This window comes from Corvus brachyrhynchos, unplaced genomic scaffold (assembly GCF_000691975.1).
Source record: "Corvus brachyrhynchos isolate BGI_N302 unplaced genomic scaffold, ASM69197v1 scaffold283, whole genome shotgun sequence".
NCBI lineage: Eukaryota > Metazoa > Chordata > Aves > Passeriformes > Corvidae > Corvus > Corvus brachyrhynchos.
Window position 1 is genome coordinate 906,344 of NW_008237409.1, and position 19,766 is coordinate 926,109.

General features: G+C 50.1%; 1 protein-coding gene across 1 annotated transcript in view; it reads left to right on the plus strand.

Annotated features, from left to right (window-relative positions):
• AKAP1 (A-kinase anchoring protein 1) overlaps positions 1-8,240 on the plus strand; it is a 13,848-nt gene extending 5,608 nt beyond the window's left edge. The window contains exons 3-13 of the mRNA XM_017730921.1: positions 1-113; positions 314-698; positions 1,984-2,117; positions 2,636-2,762; positions 3,017-3,147; positions 3,231-3,408; positions 4,098-4,248; positions 4,901-4,968; positions 5,877-5,950; positions 6,442-6,507; positions 6,648-8,240. The exon at positions 1-113 is cut by the window's left edge and continues 8 nt beyond it. Coding sequence (XP_017586410.1) covers positions 1-113; positions 314-698; positions 1,984-2,117; positions 2,636-2,762; positions 3,017-3,147; positions 3,231-3,408; positions 4,098-4,248; positions 4,901-4,968; positions 5,877-5,950; positions 6,442-6,507; positions 6,648-6,707 — 1,487 coding nt within the window. The 3' untranslated portion in view covers positions 6,708-8,240. The remainder of the gene's footprint in view (positions 114-313; positions 699-1,983; positions 2,118-2,635; positions 2,763-3,016; positions 3,148-3,230; positions 3,409-4,097; positions 4,249-4,900; positions 4,969-5,876; positions 5,951-6,441; positions 6,508-6,647) is intronic.
• Positions 8,241-19,766: the final 11,526 nt, after the last annotated feature.

Consider the following 19,766-nt stretch of genomic DNA (forward strand, 5'->3'; position numbering starts at 1 on the left):
CCGATGAGAGCATGGCTGCAGGGAGCGATGCAGAGGAGCAGAGTCTGGGTGTGACAGATTCCAGCTGCTCATCACACGGCTGTTGGGCCAGCCCTGTTCAGGGAAACACAAAGGTCTGTCGGGTGAAGAGCCAGGTGTGCAGGGAGTCCCAAGGAGATGATCGGACTTGTGTGGAGAACTCACTGGAAAAGTCTCCTCTGGCCATGGAGGACTCTGGGTACAGCACACACACAAGGAGCAGAGTCTGGGTGTGACAGATTCCAGCTGCTCATCACACGGCTGTTGGGCCAGCCCTGTTCAGGGAAACACAAAGGTCTGTCGGGTGAAGAGCCAGGTGTGCAGGGAGTCCCAAGGAGATGATCGGACTTGTGTGGAGAACTCACTGGAAAAGTCTCCTCTGGCCATGGAGGACTCTGGGTACAGCACACACACACCCGGAGGTGGGACGAGTGTAGAGGACACCCTGCAGAGCACAGTGCTGTCTGTCACATCAGACCAGCACTCGGACTCACTGAGCACATCCTCAGCCCCAGACACGTCTGCCGAGCAGAGCTTGGTACCAAGGGAAACCCCCCCTGCTCCTGGGCTGCCCGAGGGCAGCACAGTGCCCTACAGCAATGGGATCCTAAAAGAGGATGGGCCAGACCTGAGTCAGGAGTGTAGCAGTGCACCAGGGACGGATGGAGATCATTCAGAAGGTAACGGACTGGAAAATCATCCTGCAGAACACATGGTGAACAAGCATTGCTGGGGAGCACCTTGCAGGTGTGAGACCTGCTCTTGCCAGTGGTTTCTAGTGACCTCTAGGAAGCCCTGGGTGCTTACCCCTGTTTATGGGCTGCTGCTGACAGGAAGGTGAGGCAGCTTCTGAGGTGCTGCTGGAGGAGACAGAGCAGAGCTCTGATGAATTGTGATAAAATCAGCTGGTTGCAGAGCAATTACCCTGAAGCCTTTTTGTTTGGAAGGGCAAGTGCATGCCAAGAAATCCCAACAGGGAGCAGTATTCATGGCGTTCCCCCATCTGTCTGTGTTGCTTTTCCCTTGTAGATGCTGGATGATGTGCGCCTGGCACAGTACATGTAAAGCTGTCTGAGCAAACATTAGCCTGTGTGACCTTGGGGATGGATGTTCAAATCCTTTGTAGGGCCCTGTGGTGCCAACAGCCCTTAATGACTGGGGATGTCTCTTGTAATTGCTACAAAGCAGTTGGAGCATTGCTTGTTGCAAGACATGGGGATTGAATTTGCCAGCAGTGAAGGATGGAACCCACAGAACGTTTTCACTAGTGAGAGTAACCCCAGGAGGAGAATGATGTTGCATTGTCGTGAATGCTGGTGTGACAGGAAGGCCCGGGAGTGAGCTGTGGAGCCTGGTGGCACTGAGACCCTGAGGGTAGGGAGCGGGGAATACAGCAGGTAAAGCTGGTAAGGTGGCAGTGTTGGACAACAGGTCACCAGCTGACCTTCATGTCCAGGCTGGGAGTCTTAAATCTTCCCTTTGCCAGTCAGTGCCAGCAGCTGCACTCTTGGCCTTTCTCAGCCACTCTGCTGTGTTACCCATTAAGATGTGGCAAATGTGAAGCAGCTCTTGGGTTCATTTTTCTCTTTGGTCTCTCACTGCATGGTCTGAATACTTGCAAGCAAGTGAGGATCATCATGCTTCTGTTTGTTAATATGGAGGAAGGACCAAGCTTATGTGCCACCAGCTGTATCTGGGATCTGATCAGGAGGAGGCTGTTGGAGTTTGTCCTTTTCCCAAGCAGAAATGTTCCTGGTATTGACCCTTGGTTTGGGAACAAAATACAGTTCAGCTCTTGCACCTCGTTTCTTCAAGCATAGGGCAAATTTGGGCAAGAGGCAGCCCCATACCACCCCTCATAGTGGGCACACCTGGCACTGGGGTCACTCTGCAGCCCTTCCCTTTGGGGTGGGAATCTAAGTGTGGGTCACAGGGGCTGCCTGAATGCTTCTGCCTGTCTTGTAGGTTCAGATGTAAATAGTGTGGATTTTGTGGACAGTGGCAGTGCCATGAGGAAGACAGTGGCTCGCCAGAACGCGAAGCTGGAAGGAGGATCCAGCAAGCCTGACTTCGTTATCTGGGAAATCGAGGTCCCGAAGGTAACCAGCTGCTGGCCTGCTCACCATCCTGCCCTGCCCTACACAGCCACCTCTTGGTCCTCCCGGTCTGGTGCTGGCCCAGTGCCTTCCCAGGGAGATCAGCAGCAAGTCCAGGAGGACTGGAGTGTTCTGCTCCCGTTAGGACTCACAGGAGTGAAGAGCTAGTGCACAACTGTAAACAAGCAGCACTCCAGGGCTACACCCAGGGGAATGGTGCTTGTTGAACTTGTTTTTCCCCATTATCTTCCACCCAGTCTGGGAGTCCAATGCTTTGAAAGCATCCAGGGAGCTTTGAGGGTACACAGGTATTAAGAGCACAGGATTATCAAAATGAACTGTGCTTACTGGTCTGGACTCGTCCCAGACCAGCTGAACTCTGCACTGGTCCAGCACTGCCTTGTATTTATCCTGCCTGTGATAGAGGAACTGAGAATGCGGGTGGTGTAAGCCACAGAGAGCAGGGATGTTTGATCTGCGTTTCTCTCCCTGACTGTTGCTTTCTTGTCCCTTTCCTGAAGGAATTAGTTGGCCGCTTGATTGGCAAACAAGGGAGGTTTATGAGCTACTTGAGGCAAGCGTCTGGTGCCAAAATTTATGTTTCAACACTACCTTATTTCCGTGACTCCCAAGTCTGTCACATCGAAGGTGAGTGGAATGTGTCTCTGTTCATGGTCTAATGTGTGTCTTGGGGGCCTTAATTAGATGGGCAAGGAATTTAAATGGATTTAGTGCCTTCTGAATCCAGTGCTTTTCAAAACTCCTCTGGCCAGCCTGTTAAAACTTACATTGTTGATGCAGTGCAGGAGGATCCTGGCAGTTGTATTTCTTCAAGTGACAGGACTGGAGGTGTCCTCAGCTTGTCCATGCTACAGAGTTCCCGTGGGATTTTTGTCTTCCAGGGACCTCGCATCAAGTAGAGAAAGTCCTGAGCCTGATTGGCAAGAAGTTTAAAGAGCTGTGTCTCACCAACATCTACACCATCCCTCCACCGATGCCGCTGCCGCTTCACTCCCTGCTCGTGTCCGCCTGGGTGAGTCCCGGCTCTCTGGCTGTGCTGGGGCTGGAGCTTGCATTGCCAAGAACACTCATGACAGTTTTTCCTCCCCACGGCAGCTGTTCCTCCCTGATGGAGTCACTGTGGAGGTGGTGGTGGCACACCAGGTGGATGCAGGGCACATGTTCCTGCAGCAGCACACGCACCCCACGTTCCACGTCCTGCGCAGCCTCGACCAGCAGATGTTCGCCTGCTACTCTCAGCCCGAAATTCCAACCCTGCCCACTCCGGTAGAAGGCAAGTCATGGATGCTCATACATTGAGAAAGTTCTGGGCTCCTTTGCAAGCCTGTTGTCCCTGAGTTCAGGTGTGGGAAGTTCGCAGTGGATGAGGATGTGGTAGCTGACATGTCACCTCATCTTTAAACTACTGCCAGAGTGCAGATGTTGCTCTGCTCTCCCTTACCCTGCTCATCCCTGGAGTACCTCCCGAGCCATGTAGCTGCATGTTGAAATTCAGAGTGAGATCAAGCCTGTCTCAGCTTATTTCCAATCAATGTGGCATCTGGGGTATTTCTGCTGACAAAGTGTGGAGCTGCTCCCAGACCTTCATAGTGTCACGGTGTCCATGCCGTGTCTGCCCCTGCTGTGAAGTGAAGGGAGCATCACATGGAAAGGGGTTGTGTATTCCTTTGTGGAGACAGACCTTGCTGTTACTACCCACAGGCTGGAAGGGAACTGGGTACCTGGGTAGGGCAGCTTGGTTGTGGCAGCCAGAGCTGAGAGTAAAACCCACCAGTCCCGTGTCTCAGCTGCAGGCCTGGTCTGCTGGGGGTGTGGAGGGGTGTTGGAGGAAGATGGAAGCAGCCTAAGAAATGCTGTGGGTTCTCCATAGATAACTGAGCAGCACTGCTCATGCCTGAAGTGCTGGTTTTTGGAAATCCACTTATCCTGAGCCTTTCTTCTCTGCGTTCTGGTGTTTTGCAGTTGGTATTATCTGTGCAGCTCCAGGCCTGGATGGGGCATGGCTCCGGGCTCAAGTCATCAGCTACTTCGAGGAGACCGATGAAGTGGAGCTCAAATATGTGGACTATGGAGGATATGACAAAGTGAAGGTCGACACACTCAGGCAAATCAGGTCTGTAGATCCTTTCCCATGGCCTGAGGCCATGTCTGGCTCAAATCCTAATCAGAGGGCTCTGTATTGTTTGAATTCTTAAAGGCTTTTCCACAGCTGAAGTGGGAAATGGTGGAAAAGTTCAGCTCAGCAATGAGTGTGGGTTCTTGGGAGCACAAGCAAGCTCCTGCAAGGCTTTTTTGAAGGAAGGGGAGAGGAAATGGCAGCTTCTGCCACTTCAGTGGGGAAGCTGAGGAAGAGGATGCCTTCAGGAGACCTCAAAGTGTAATTGAGTGATGAGCCAGGAATAAGCTCCTGATTCTTGATGCCCTGGCCCCACTGGCTGAGAGAGCTGTGTTGGATCAGGGGTTTCTTACAGAAGCCCATTAAATACTTGATTGTGCCCCAGAGGTGGGAGACAGGCAGCACAGCCTCCCTGGCGGAGGCTGGTTTTGCTTGGAGCCTGATCCAGCTTGGCATGTTAATCAAACAATTTATTGCTGCTCTTAAATTGCTGGGAGAATAGTCTGATTTTTATTTTTTTTTTTTGTTTGACTGTCATTAATTTAAAACCGAATTCCTGTTAGAGCAATTTGATTAATCAATGTCCCATTGAAGAATGCAGGAGTGATTTAAAGCCCTGTTCTTACTCTGATCCTCTTTTCTTTAAAAGGTCTGATTTTTTAACACTACCTTTCCAAGGAGCAGAAGTTTTACTTGACAATGTGGTGCCACTTCCAGGTAATGGAGCTCTTGATGTACTGTTTGTTGGTCCTTCTCCTGCGGGTTTCCATGGATGCCAGATGTGTCCAAGCCATGATTCTGTCTAAACCTTCTAACTCCTATTGCCAGTGCAGCCTCTGATGTGACAAGAGGGAGGATTGGAAAAATTGTATTGTGTTCTTCTAAATGTGCTAGCATGGCATAACCTGTCAGAAACCAGGGGAAAGATGATAAATGTCCAGGCCTTTTCCTGCTTGGAGGAGAGAATTAATTACTGTCCTAAGCAGCAAGTTGGCAGGACTGGCAGGGTATAGGTGCAGTAGCTGTAACTGCTCTAATTCTTCTGTCATAGAGCTGCTGTAAATGTAAACCTAGTTTTTAATCTGCAGACAAATACCTGACATTTTCCTCTTGAAATGACTGATATATAAAGTTCTGTGTTCAAAAGCCAAGCCTGCAAGCACTGGGACAATGTCAGTCAATGCCTAGAAACACTTTGGTTTGCTTTTTTTGTCCTTGGCTCTGCTCAGGTGCTAGGCACCCGTGGTACAGACACTTACAAGTTTCCAGAGCCAGTGGTGCCCCATGTGCAGGGTCAGCAAAGCCCTGAGGGACCTGAGCTTAGTTTATTGAGGATCAAAAAACTAATGGCAGCTCCAAGATTCTGCAGAAATGTACTTTGCTGTCTTTAAAGCCTCCTGATTCATCAGCCACTTGTGTTCACACAATCATGGCTGGTGGCTATAGGAAGCTCTTGGTCCCTTCCCTGGAGAACCAACAGCTCCAGGGACGGGATCAGCTGGGCCATGAGGGTTCTCTGGCCTAGTGTGTGTAGGAGGCCAGAGAGTATTAGCTCAATAGTCCTTCCTGGCCCGTGAAGTCTGTGAAAGACCTCATTTGTTTTCTCTGTTGTCCTTTTTCCACAGACGAGGATCGCTTTTCCCCAGAAGCCGATGCTGCTGTCAGTGAGATGACCAGAGGCGCCGTCCTCGTGGCACAGGTACAGGACATGTCTGCTGCTGGTGGCACTGCTGGTGTACTCTGCCCTGCCCTCTGTGTTTCATAAAACCCAAAGCCAGAGCCTACCAGCCAGGCTCCTGGGAAGTCCTGGGGCTGGGGACTTCCATGAGCACCTCTCGGGACGGGATGAGTATCCCCTCTTGTTTCTGGTGGACGCAGGGGGAAGGGGACCTGGATGGGTTTACAGAGCACGACAGGAGCTGTTGTCCACCGGATCTGGGGTCCCCTGGGTCTGCACTGCTTTGCCAGTCCTCAGTGGCTTTGCACCATGGACATGTGGGATCCAGCTCCAGCTGGCCAGAGGCTGCGTTGGGACTTCTGGTGATGTCCCAGGGACTTTTGCAGGCAGCACCTGCTTGCAGTCCAGTAGTGCTCGCCTCTTCTGAAGTGCTTCTGGTAGTGGCTGTAGCTGTCCATGTAAGTGAGTTGGGACCAGAATTGCTGCACACTCACATTTTTCTGTGTTTCCAGGTCACAAATTATGACAGTGTCACGGGACTGCCGCTGATACAGCTGTGGAACTTGATGGGAGATGAGGTGGGTATATAGATGTATATGTTGAAAACTCCTTAATCATAAACCTTCTATTGTTGATTAGGAACTTGCAGAATCCATGTTTGTTGCTGCGGCTTGTTCACTTATCTACTCTTTTCTGGGTTTTTTCCCCCTCCCTTTAGGTGGTGTCAATAAACAGGACTCTGGTGGAAAGAGGGTTTGCTCGGTGGCTCGACTACTAGCAATGTCCTAGATGCCTTGACAACTCTTTCTGCAGAGAAAAAACAAAAGACAAAATCTTGTTTTGCACTGTTACAATTCGGTTTGGCAACTTCCCCTGAGGAGACCTGTTTACACCTGCCTGCGGAGTTTTGTGGTCCATTGAAACATGTTTTGCTCAACTGTTACCATTTCACTAGAACAGATACCTCATCTCCTGAAAGGGGGTGTTCAAAGCCATAATGACAGATACTGTAGCTTTAAAGCAAAAAATCCTCCCTGGCCTCTGCTCAAAATTTAAATGGAAAAAACCTTAAAACCTTTGGGTCTGGCTCGAGGCAAAGGCCCCCGAAACCGTAACCGCGCTTTGGTTCTGGCTGTGTCGTGCCCCATGAACTTGGTGTCTGCTTTTTCCAAAAGTTGCATCGGTTGTCCTTTTTTAAACAGGCCCTGCCTATGGAATTAATGGATGTTATTAAGGAATTTAATGTTCAGTTATGGATTTTTCTGTATTGTGCCAGTAACCTGCACAAACAGCATCCATCTTGTGTCTTCCTTGCGCCGGGAGGTGGAGGAATTGCGTTCCCGTGTCTCACTGCAATCATGGATTTTAGGCTTGATCCGCTCTCCCTGCAGGGGCTTGGAGTGCAGGATGTTACCACTACAGTTTTTGCTCTGAAATGTCATGTATTTAAAGAAAAGAAACTGCTTGCCAAGCCCAATTGTAGTTTATATTTTTCTAGCCGTGCAAGTCTGTAAATATATATTAAAAAAATCATTGTAATATTTTGTACAAGAAAAACACTGGAAACAAAGGGAACTTTACAGAAACTTTTTCACACCAAAATGTCCTATATAGGTAGAACTGGTATGGAGTGCATTAGGGTAGCCAAATTATTTGGAGCACTTGAATGTTGGGAGTGTTTCAGCTCTGCTGTATGAGGATTAGTGTCCCCTTAGGTTGCTGTCTGGTTGAAATTGTGATCGCTGCATCCTTTGCTATGTTGCTGTACAGATCTGTTTAAAAAAAAAAAAGTAACAACTTGGCATTACTCTTGCAGTGGTGTTCTCTCTCAATTTTTTTTGTTGCTCCTTTTTAGATTTCTATTATATATTTAAAATTTCGCTCAAGTAATTTAAGCTGACTTAATTCTCTTAAAGACATGCCCTCTAATGTGTGTCATTTTAGATATGGATTGAGCTGGGATTTATTGCTGGCAGAGAAGATGCTTGCCAGAAATTGTTGATGTAGTCAGTCCTCAGAAGTTGCTTCAGGTAATTCAAGGATGTGCTCACATCCTGTGAGCTGACACACCAGGGCATCACACATTTGGACAGTGGCCTGCTAAAGCCTTTGGTCCAATCCCCTCTGCTAGGGAATGGTTATATCCTTTCTTGGGGTTCTCTCCTGTTCGGTGCTTTGATTTAATGTTCATGTTTGCAGTAACATCCAAGGAAAACTAAATTTGGTAACTCAGATCTATAAAAAATATATCCTTTTGGAATGTTTCTTTCCATTTCAATTAAAGCTCAAATTTTAAGCTGTCTTAATGAAACTGTGATGACTTAAGAGCCTTCATTTCCTGCCTCCATCAGAGCAGCCCTGGGCTCCTTGCTCTGCACCCATGGGGTGGGTGTGTTGCTGCTTATTGTTCATGGCAAAGTTTGGCTTGTCTGAATGTTGGTGTTTTCCCTTCTTTGAGAGGTGTGGAAGTCAGGAATCTACAACAGGGATGGGGAGCTCTGCCAGTCCCTTGTTTTCCTCTGGCCTGCACTGTGGAAGAACATCCTGTTCCCTATTTGTGTTGAGCACTGCCTGGTTTTTAAACTGCAGTAAAATAGAACATTGCAGGGTGACAGGAACTGAAAAAAGGAGGTGTTGGCAGGTAAGAGATACACAGCTCTTTTTTCTTTAAAATCATAACTCTCAGCCTGTACATGAACATTAATGGGGGGGCTGTTTTAGGTTTGAGGTTTTTTATACTATGGACAAAAGTGAGTGGATTTATTGAGATGGGGGAGGGTGTAGTTGAATATGGACTGCTTGGAAAAGGCACAGATCAAAAAAGGCCCAGAGGAGGTTGTGGCAGTGGTGCTTTGTGCCCTGTCAAACCTCAGGGACAAGGCTGTGCTGGGTTTGGAGTGGGTTGTGCTGCTCATAAATCCATCAGTGGCCCCTGAGCAGCCCCATAATCCTTGGCTCAGGCCTGAGGCTGAGCACAGGCACATGGAGCTGAGCTGTCCCACGGGGTGCTTTGACTGAAGCCCTTCCAAGGGGCTTTTCCCTTTGGAGAGTGGTAATTTTATTACGGGTGAAATGAATGAGGTCTCTGGAGATGCCTCATTTATAGCCTCCTGGAGAGCTTCCATGGGCTGCACGGCACACTCCAGCACTCCCTGCCAAGCAGCCCCTGGATGCCCAGATCCCCTCTCTGGGCTCTTTCCATGGATGAGAGGTGCTTCCTAGGAGGCCTCCTTCCCATGGCTGCTGCCCCTTGTCCTCCTGCTCTGGGTGCAGCATCAGGAGCCCATCCCTGGGCAAGCAGCACCTTCCTGCCAGATCCTCTGGAGTGCCAGGGCCGCTCCTTTGGCACAGCCTGGAGCTGATTTCCCTTTGGCACATTGATTTCAAGGCTCCTCAGGGAGGGAAGAAGGCAGAGTTTTTGGAGCAGATGGAGAGTAAGGGGAGCCCCTGCCTGACACTGGTGTGTGGAGCACTGACACAAGGAGCGGCTCAGCTCCCACAGCCACGGGTGCAGCTTGGAGCCTGGCTCAGCACATCTCTCATGGGAACTTCACTGGCAGAGGCTTTTTCCTAAAAGAAAGAAAAATGAGGTGCAAGCTGTATTTTGCCTTCCATTCCACTGCATCACACGGTTCCACGAGTCCCACCTCGGTGCTGTCCCTGGGAAGCTGGTATGTCGGAGGCTGCTGAGCAAGAATTAGAGGACATGTGTCTTGCCTTTAGTTCATTGCCTCAGGGGCTGTTTTGGCTTCAGTCACCTCTGCTTCCTCCCCCCTTCCATCCCCACCCCATTCAAAAAAAAAACAAACCCCAGCACTGAGAGATGAAAAATTCTGACTGCATTGGGCAGCAGGGGCGAGGATGGCAGCTGGAGGAGACACCTGGGGCTCCTTGCCAGGGGCAGTGTCAGAGCAGTTTTGCCCGGACAGCCCCTGGTCCCAGCTCCTCAGCACTGCTCAGCCTGGTGCTGCACACAGGCTCTGAGTCTTCACAGAGAACCTCCCCTGTAAGTTGGTGTAAGGGCATTTGAGGCCATTTGTCCTTCTGACCTTCATGGCTCCCCCTGGCAGTATGTCCCACAACTTAATTATGTGTGAGTGGAAAAAGTGCTTCCTGTTTGTTTTCTAAATTGTCCAAAAGCCTCCCTGGCTCATCTGTCATCCCGGGAAGGTGAGTAATAGCCCTGCTGTGGCTTGTCCACACTCCCCCTGAGTTCACAGCCTCCTCTCCTGCCCTGCCTCTGCTCAGGCTCAAGCTGCTGAGTTTTGCTGCCTAGGTGGGAGCAGGGGGCTGCCAACTTCCCCTCAGACCCTGAGCCCTGCACCCTCTCTGGCCCTGCAGAGCCTTTGCTGAGGTGAACTCATGCTGGAAACTTTCCCCCTCTTGCAGAATCAAGGTTGTAAAGAAGCTGCTACACCTGCCCAGCTGTTTTAGTGTCTGAAAGCAGGGTTGGATGTTTCTGACTACATTCTTCATCCTCGTAGAGAGCAGGAGAAAGCAAAGGGAGTTGTGCTGTAGCTGTGAGTGCACCAAGGTTTTAACCTCCCCCTGGGCGAGGGATCAGAGGGACTCTGGTTTGTGCACTTCATGTCCCAGCTTCAAAACCCTGCGTGTTGCCTGGGGGATGTTATTCTTTTTTTGTGCCCTGACTCTGCAGTTTGGATTCAAGAACGCTGAAGAGACATTTCATGCTGTTTCAAGTGAGATGCCCTCATTCTGCATAGCAGCACTCTCAAAGTAATCCGTGGATCTAGGTTTCTCTCCTGTGTGTTGTCTGTCGCTCTCCAAAGTGCACCTGAAGCACTTCTCTGGCCCTCAAGTACTGTTCTTGTTTGCAGCCACGAGTGGCAGCATGAGCATCTCCTGGTTCTGTCACATCCCCCTGAGCTCTGCCTGCTGCAAGGATGTTCCCTGGCTGCTCCACAATCTCCCAGCATGGCTCCAGCCCCCCAGCCTCCTGTTCTCCCCCAGATTTCCTGTCCCCAGTGCTCAGGAGGGATTCCAGGAAACCCAGCCCTAAGGGAGACACTTGTTCATCACTGGAAAAGTTGTTTTGTCAGAGCAGGAAGAAATGCTTGGCTGCCTTGTCAAGTCTGTAGCTCTAATTCTGCTGTGGGACAGTGACACAGTGTCATGTGCAGGACGGGGTGAGGGATGGCAGGGTGAAGTGCTGCAGGTGCCCAACCCTGTCCCCAGAGGCTTCCTGAGGACAGAAAGACACCACAAATGGTGAGGGGAAGGGTCGTGGTGGAGAAAGCTTGGTTCGCTTTTTTTGTATCTGCCCTGTCCCCTTGACACCCACACCCCCACCGCCGATCCCGTTCCTTCCTCAGGAGAGAAGCAGCCTCTGGTCGCAGTGACAAGAGGAGGAAGCGAGTCCCGGTGGCGAGGACAGAGCAGCAGATGGCACTCGAGCACCAGCCCAGCGCCGCTCCGCCGGTTCGGGCTGAGCCGTGCCGGGGAAGCGCGGCCGCTCGGGCTCGCAGTCCTTGAAGGGAGATGTATCATCTCAGCTATACACTGCGTCTGTAGGACCTTGATTTACATGCCTCGGATGTTCCTCTCTGCTCGCAGGTCCAGATTGTATCTCTGCTTGTGCAAGTTTGTCCTTACACAGTGTCTGGATGTGAGATGATAAAGGGAGAGTGTTGCTTTTCACTCACAGAGACAGACCCCTAATTTGCTTGGATGTGTTTTGTGATTGTGGCCTGCCTTTCCCTCAGAGCTGCCTCAGAACACAGAAACAAGATAAATTTTTTTCTCAAATAAGATCATTTTTCCCCTCCAGCCAAAAGGAAGTGAGTTTGTTGTCCTCACACTGAAAATGGACTTGTAAGTGCAGAAAGTGAAAAGCAAAGTTCAGCGTGATTGTAACAGAGGCAACAGCCAGAGGAATGAATGAATCAGGGGAAAATGTTCCTGTTGAGATGGTCACAGTGTGTGCGGGGCATGAAGAGAGGTCCCCTGGGTGAGGAGCTCTGGCTCCCCTCGGTGTCCCAGCACTGCTGCTGCTCCTGGCAGAGCTGTCACATACCAGGGCTGGCAGTTTGCAGGGACAGCTGAGCTTCCAAATACACAAGCCCTGACCCCGGATTCAGACCATGCTCATTCTCCTCTGGACCCCTGGGACACTTGCCAGTGGCAGCTGAGATGGCACAAGCCCCCCGAGGTGCCACAGCCTGTGCCAGGCTCTGTTTGCCTGGGCTTTGCCCTTGAACAGGGCAAGACACCCGGGGTGGGTTTGGCCAGGAATGGGGAGGAAGCTCTTGCCCCAGTGTCTGCTGAGCACCCCGGCCCCAGGCTGAGTGTGCTGTGCCCCCTGTTATTGAGAATGGGGGGAAAAACTGCTTGTGAGCCCCCAGCTCTCCCATGTGTGAGATCCATACAAATCCAGATTTTTGTCAGCAGCTTGACCTCTCAGGCAGTGTTCTGGCTCTGCAGTGAAGAGGTGCCCTCGTTCTTCCCCTTGCCTGACTCTTGTGTAATGGAAGGGCTAAATGCTTATTACTTTTTGTAGCCTTTTCCACTTGCCAATCAAACGTGTCTGGTTGGGGCTTGTTTTGTTTCCGTGTTGCTGGGCCTGTGCAGGACTCTCCATCTCGCTGTAATTATGGTTCCATCATTGTCTTGGCGCAAAAACATCTGCTGTCTCCCTGTGATCTCCACTTCCCTGTTTCTTTGGAGAATTTCATGGATCCCGATGACCTTCTATTTTCCATGACATCTCAGTGTACGCAGCTGTTCCTCTTGCATTCCCCTGTCTCTCCATCTACCTCTTTTTTCCTATCAGCATCTCCAATGCATTTGGAATTTCAGCTCATCTGCTTATCAAATCAATATCTCGCCGTCGCCTCTGCGCCGCAGCCACCGGGAACACAGCACTTTGCCCCCCACTGCTGGGCTGCCTTCCCTCTGAGCACAATGCCTCCCCCAGCTCCCGCCTGGAGCCTTTGCTTTTCTCATTTAACATTTTAAAGTCCATTTTCTCAGGCTTTTTATTTTGATTGTTTTGTACCCTTTGGCTGTCTGGGTCTGAGGGCTGTCAGTGCTGCGGCTCCTCCTGAGCAGTGACGTGCTGTGGCATGGATGGATGGATGGATGGATGGATGGATGGATGGATGATGTTGCCACTCAAGGTGATGTCACTGCTGGTTGCTAGTGACAAACTGAGCAAAGTTGGAGTGTGTGAGGAGAGGAGTTCTGAAGGGTCTGGAGAAATACAGGCTCAGCTGCTGGTTTCGTGTGACCTTGTTGAAAAAGCGTGAGGTCCATGAGAGCAATGAACAGAGATACTTCAGGTTTTATTCTGTTCTGGCACCTTTTATTACTAGGACTTTACTCGTATGCCTATTCTCTTAAAAAATATTAATTAAAAAATCAGTCCGAGAGCTGCTTCAAATGGACTAATAAAACTGGGATATGACAGGACCTTAAATCTCTGCTTTGTTCTGAAAAGTGCGCATCCAGTTTTCCACCTCCCACTCCTGTCTCACCTGCCTGCATGGCAGGACCCCAGCCTGGCCCAGGGTACTCCATGATGCTGCAGCAAAAGTAATCCCTAGAATATTAAAGACATTTGTGGTTTTGTTATTTTAGTCACCTTTAACCCATGGTCTGTGTACATCTGAGCTAAGAATATCCTGTTCTTGAAAGGTTTTGCAGGAGTTTGGCACCTGGAAGGTGTGACAGAGGAGAGGGGAGCAGGTAGGGAGCTGGTGGAGATAAGGAATCACACAATAACTTCATAGATGGATGGAAATAAGACCGTGTTTGTATCACAGCTTTTCCTCTTTCAGGGGTGTGTTTATGCAGAGCTGGTTTTTATACAGATCTGCATTGCGTATGGGTGCTTGTACCTAAGTAGGGCTGTGAAATCATGGATTAAGGGTTCTAGTCATCCAGAAGGAGGGATGTGGTAGATGGAGTGGATAATGACTCCTGACTGGGGAGGAGAAGTGCTCCCATGGAGATGGGAAGCAGTGGGTTTGGTGAGGACTCAACTCTGTGTCCTCACCCAGGCAGAGCTGTTGGAGCATCACCAACAACAATTTCTGTTCCCTGGTGACAAGGACAGTCAGCAGCACCTTCACTGGGCAGGGAGAAGGCACAGCAGCAGCCTGGCTCCAAAATGGGGGCTCAGGTGTTGGGCCAAGAGTGGATCTGGAATGGGCCAAACCAGAGCAAACTGAATGGGAATTGCATAGGGAATAAGTGTTAGAGGGAATAATCTGCATCACTTAATGCTCCAATGACTTTGAAATAATTGGCTGTTTCCTGGGCATATCCAGAAGAGCTAAAGTGTTCTCTGTTGCCTTTTGCCTGGTGATCTTCCAAAGACCTGACTGTCTGCCTCTCCCTCACCCTTTACCTCCTTGGCCCCCCTCCCTCAAATTTCTCCTGGAGTTTGTATTTTTCCCCCAACAATGTCTCTAAAGAATCACAAATGTGTAACGTGTGTCCCAATGCTTGGATTTTAATAACATGCAGCAACCCTCATCAGCACAGGCAATTTCACATTCAACACATTATTGCTATTTAAAGCGCCGAGGTATAAAAATGATTGGCAATCCAGCTCTGCCAGCCCGCGCCGCCGCTGCCAGATTGTGATTTTTAATATTGGCTGCTCTGCGCAGTTGTTCCCTCACCTTTGACTTGCAGATTTCCCAACGTCAAAATAGCAAAATCATTTTGGGTTGTACCAGGCACATTGCTCGCTGCTGAAAAGAAGCAATTATCATTAAATATCCCCCTGGCTGGATGTACACAGACACACCCGCACGGGCTGGGCTGCTCCGCGTCTCCAGCCCGGCATTTCCCCGGCTCTGCAAATACCTTCTACCCGAGCTGCTGGATTTTGGGGGGATGGGGGACCACGGGCAGGTGGGGTATTGTGTTGTCTTTCTGTTGTGGTTATGGAAGAGGGAGGACACTGGGATTCATCCCAGAGGTGCTGCTCCAGGAGGGCTGGTGATTTTCGTGTTCCCAGGGCTGTGACAGAGATCTCGCATGGAGCCCAGAGGTGTTGGTTGTGTCAGGGCTGTTCCCATGAACCTGTTGCTCTGGGTTAATGTACAGTGTGAGTAAAGATTGGACCTCTGAGAATTTCTGTTTGAGGCAACCTCTCCCTGCTTACCTTGAGGTGACCAGAAAACTGCCCTTCTGGCATGAAAACAAGACTGTCTTTACTGAGATAATGGCCCTGGAAAGTTCTCTGTGTGCCATACAAAATCAAGTGACCACATGACATGTGGGTAATTTCTCTCCTGCTGTTGCTTTCTGAGGTCCCTACTCCAGGCCCCGCTGCAGGGTGGCTGGAGGAAGGCAGGAACATCCTCATCCTCAGCTCTGCTCGAGGAGCTGTGCAGGGAGCAGGACCCACAGCAGGGTCCCGGGGGCAGGCAGTGCAGTTCTGGGGTCACACCTTGGGCTCCCACAGCTGCACAGCCCAGTGGTGACACCGGGAAGAGCTGGGAGTGGGGATGAGGCTGGGTCGAGGGACCGAGCGAGCTCACCAGCACAGTGACATTTAACAGTGGCCTTTCTCTCTTCCAAGAATACCTTTTCCCTCTTGTTCCCCACAGCAGTGGAGGAGACGGTGTGCCAAATCCACCTGCTCCAGCAGCTTTTGGAACAGGAAAGAGGAAATCTTTTGGGTGATCTTGGGGAAATCTTTGTGCCTTGTGCAGATGTGGAGTGAGCAAAGCCCTGGGAAAAGGCGGCCCCTGGAGCCAGGGAGCAGTGGCAGCACTTTGTCACCATATTTACACTTCCACTGGCCCAACATGAAGCATTTGGCTCTCCTCCACTTGCGGAAGGGATTAGCTACTTCATAACATCCAGACAAGATAATCTCTCCAATTTTGCCTGGAAGAAGTCCCTGACAAAGAGCAGCAAAGCAACAATAATGCCAGACGAAGCAGTAATTGAGTTTCCCTTCTTATTACTTTCTCGGCTAAGTTTGTGTTGGTTTGAATTTTATTTTTTTGTTGTTGTTGATACAGAACAGCAAAACACTGTCCCTGAGCTGATTCAGACCAGCAGAGTTCCGTCTGTGAACTGCAGCCACACAAGGAGGTGAGCAAAGAGGGGAGGGGGAACGACTGCATGAAGTTACGTGCAGTGTAAGATATGTTACACGCTCCATCCTCTCTGGAGCAGTGCTGCTCTGATGGTGCATCACACTAAAAGCCCACGAGAGCCACAGGGCTTTAGTGCTGCATCAATCCAAAATGGCCTTGGCCAGGAAGAACAAATCCAGGAGCCTCTGCCCACTCCAGCTAAGTATTTTTCAGTTTCCCCAAGTTGTTCCTTCCCTTGAAAGAGCACCCTAGTAAGAAATAGCAGGAAGAATAGCTGCTGGGCTCCTGTGGGCCTCCAGGCGTGGTTCCCCAATGATGCGGAGAGTTTCATTTGCAAAGGTGAAGCTGAAGCGCGCTCAAGTGCCAGCGAGGCAAATGTCACCTCCTGGAGCGCTGCTGGACTGTGGGCTGGGCACGGCTGGTGGCTCAGCGCAGACAGCCCCAGCTCAGCACCTGCTCCTGCAAAATTGGGCAAGCAATGGTGCATGCAGGAGATGTTTGCTGGCACTGTGTTGTCCCACCAATATTTTAAGGATAACATAAGAGGCTGCTGTCAATTCTGGCCTCCAAGCAGAACACGTCATCCTTGTTTCCTTTCTCTGCTCGCTAAGTGATAGCCGTGTATATTTTTAAGTGGATTGTCCTCTGGATTCTTTTTATTTGTCATCCAGTATCAAAGCTCTAAAGGTCACATTTTTCAAGTTCTTTCCTTGGAGCTTCAAAGACTGTACATTTACTTTAAACAAAAACTAAAAACCCAGCAATTTTAGAAAACCACTCCACACCCAGGGACTCGGGAAAGCTCTAAATATCACTACCAAAGCCCAGTGCTCTCAGCTCAGCTTAAGAGCAGTCTGATTTTGCTTAACTGTAACCAGTCTGTAAGAGTATTTACACTTACAAATTGCACATTTTTAATTGTGCCTGTTCATGAGCAAGTCATGACAAACAAGTGCCCAGTTCTTATTTCAGTCAGTTAAATGTTTGGTCCTGCTCAGCCCATCTCCAGGCTCTGCACCACTCCCTCATCCCATGGGAACACAAAGGCTCCAGGTGGAGCAGGGATGTCACCTCGGGGCTGTGACAGTCACACAGAGCACACACAGGCCTCGGTGCCAGGCTGACCTGGCTGGGTGCCACCTCCAGGACAACACGTGGTGCTCAATCTGGCATCGAGGTAGAGGGGAGGGGGATGATGCTTGACCCAGCTGAGAGCCTTAAGTGCAAAATTAACCCATCAATGTAATTTGGATAAGTCTGAAGTGGCAGAGTGACTTCATTACAGCGCAGTGCTCCATGTGGGATCCCAGCCTTTCTTCCTTCAGTGTCTGGAGCCTGGAAGCCACTTCTGCTGGGCTGTCAGCTGGGCTTCACACAGGTTTTCATACAGGTCTCAGTGTGAGTATTACGCAGGTGGATGAGGCTGGAAGGGAAATGAAGGACCTAAAGATCTGGATCCAGCTCAGAAGGAGCGAGGGGAGCATTGTTACAGACCTTGTCACCCAAAATCTCTCTTGGCTCTTACTCTCCTGACAAAGCCTGTTCTAATTATTTGCATAGCTTGATCTTGACATCAATGGAAACTCCAGCTGAACTTTGGCCAAGAAAGGACGGGTATGTCAGGGCCAGTTGCTTAATTATGTTTACAACTAAATTGCTGCAGTACATCTTCACTTCCTCAAAAGTGATTTTCCTCTGCTCTTTAATTTCATAGAACAATATGAAAGACATGAATCTTCATGAAACTCCTCTCCTAATGCAGCAGAGACTCCACAATGTTTGCAGGCTTTGCTTTTCATCACAAGAGGTCCCAGGGGAGGTTCAAGGTAGGATCCTTGCCATCCTGGCTCAGCAATCACAGAAAGCCAAATAAATAAAGCAGGAAGTTGGCAAAGCCCTGATTCAGCAAAGGCAGAAGCACAAGTTCAGCATTAACCTCTGCTTAAAATGATTTGGAACAGAAGAGTTAATCTCATGGCTACCCAAAAGTCAGACCAGGAATCCAGGGCCTTGACAGTTGGCACATCAGTGCTTTAAATCTAATGGGAGAGGGTGGTTAAAGCTGAGGAACGGCTTAAATATGAGAAAAGCACATTCCCTGGTAGGAGGTGACAACTCAAAGTCTGTTTTTTGGTCCATGGCCAGACATTGTGGTTGTGTGTGATTTTGCCCAAGGCACTGATGCCCTGAGGGAGGCTGACATTGGATAGCAGTGGATGGATGATTCCAGAGGAGGCTGCCATGGGGGGCCCAGCAGCTCCTCCTCACTCCCATCCCTCACCAGGAGGTCCCTGGGCAGCGCTGGGAAGGGCTGGGGACTGGAGGGGTGTCAGGGCAGCAGCTCAGCCATGGGCTGCAGTGCTTCCCCTGTTCAGCAAGCACCGCCCTGGTGAAGCCTCTCTGATGTGGGAAGGAAGGTGTAGGATCACGGGAAGGGTCCATCAAATACAGGAGATCAAAATACAGGGGAGGGGTGCAGGGTCTGCCCTTTGGGGTGCAGGGGTTTCACTGGACACTGGGTCAGAGCAGAGGGAGGGAGTGCAGGATGCCTCCTGGAGAGGTGGTTTGCAGTTTAAACGTGTGAGACATCCCCTGACGAGGGAGTGTGATGCTGTCCCAGCCCAAAACATGCCCGACCCTGTGGGTGCCGGCGGGACGCGGCTCCCGCAGCCGGCGAAGCCCGGCTCCCTCACTCTCCGTGCTTATCTGATCTGCACCTCCGTAATGATGTGGTTAGAATTGAATTATGGTGCTTTAATGTAGTTACAGCTACATTTCCCAGGCACATTTCTTCCTGACGTACAATGCTGGAATTTAGGATGTGGCCAGAGGCTCTGTGTGACTCCTTGTCTCCCGGGCTTGTTGCAGCCTTGCCACGTGCTGTGCCAGGCCCTGGCTGGAAAGGCAGACTTAGGAGCTCAGTCCATATCTGCTGCTGGAAAATCAGTGAATTACAGGGAATTACATTAAAGGTAACCCCAGGGCGACAGCCCTGTGTGCAGGGAGTGAGGCTCCTGCCCACGCACGGCCGTGCCGCTGCAGCGGGGAGAGGCATGGCTGGACAACAGCCCCTGCACGGACAGTGTCCCACAGCGGTGCCCTACAGCAGTGTCCCATAGCAGGGTCTGGTTCTGTCCTTGTTTTCCAGCTGCAGGAAAATACCTTCCAAGATACATGGATGAAGGGGTGATCTTCAGCCAGTATCTGTGGTAGTTGTGACCGTGAGGATGTTGTGCCTGTTGAAGATCTGTGCTGAGACAGTCTAAAGCCTCATGGAAACTTTCTTGCTCATGTCTCCTTTGCTGTGAACTTAATGGTCACGGAATTTGCTGTATCAGCAATGAGAATCATTTGATTAACTGGAAAGAAGCAAACTAAGTAGTTGACTCTAAAATCAGGCAGGAAATGATGGGTTTGCCATTTCCATCATAAAAAAAAGGAATGCTCAAACTTCAAAATGTGAGGGATTCCCACCATCTACAGAGAGGGAGCTTTGCTTATCAACCTCTCCGGGTGTTTTCATCAATTCTGATCTGCCTGTTGTTAATTTAGAACGATGGTGTCCTCTGGGGAGTGACTTGTTTTTCCTACCCCTGATTCAGCTCCACACTTGTGAATTTTAAGTGCATGTGCATATATAAATGAGTGTCTGTATTTATCCAGATCCTGCCAGTGCACGTTTTGCAATAATTCTCCTTGGATGCTCTTGCTTTCTCCTGCAGTCGATTTTTTTGAATGACATGGAACTGATAATGGAT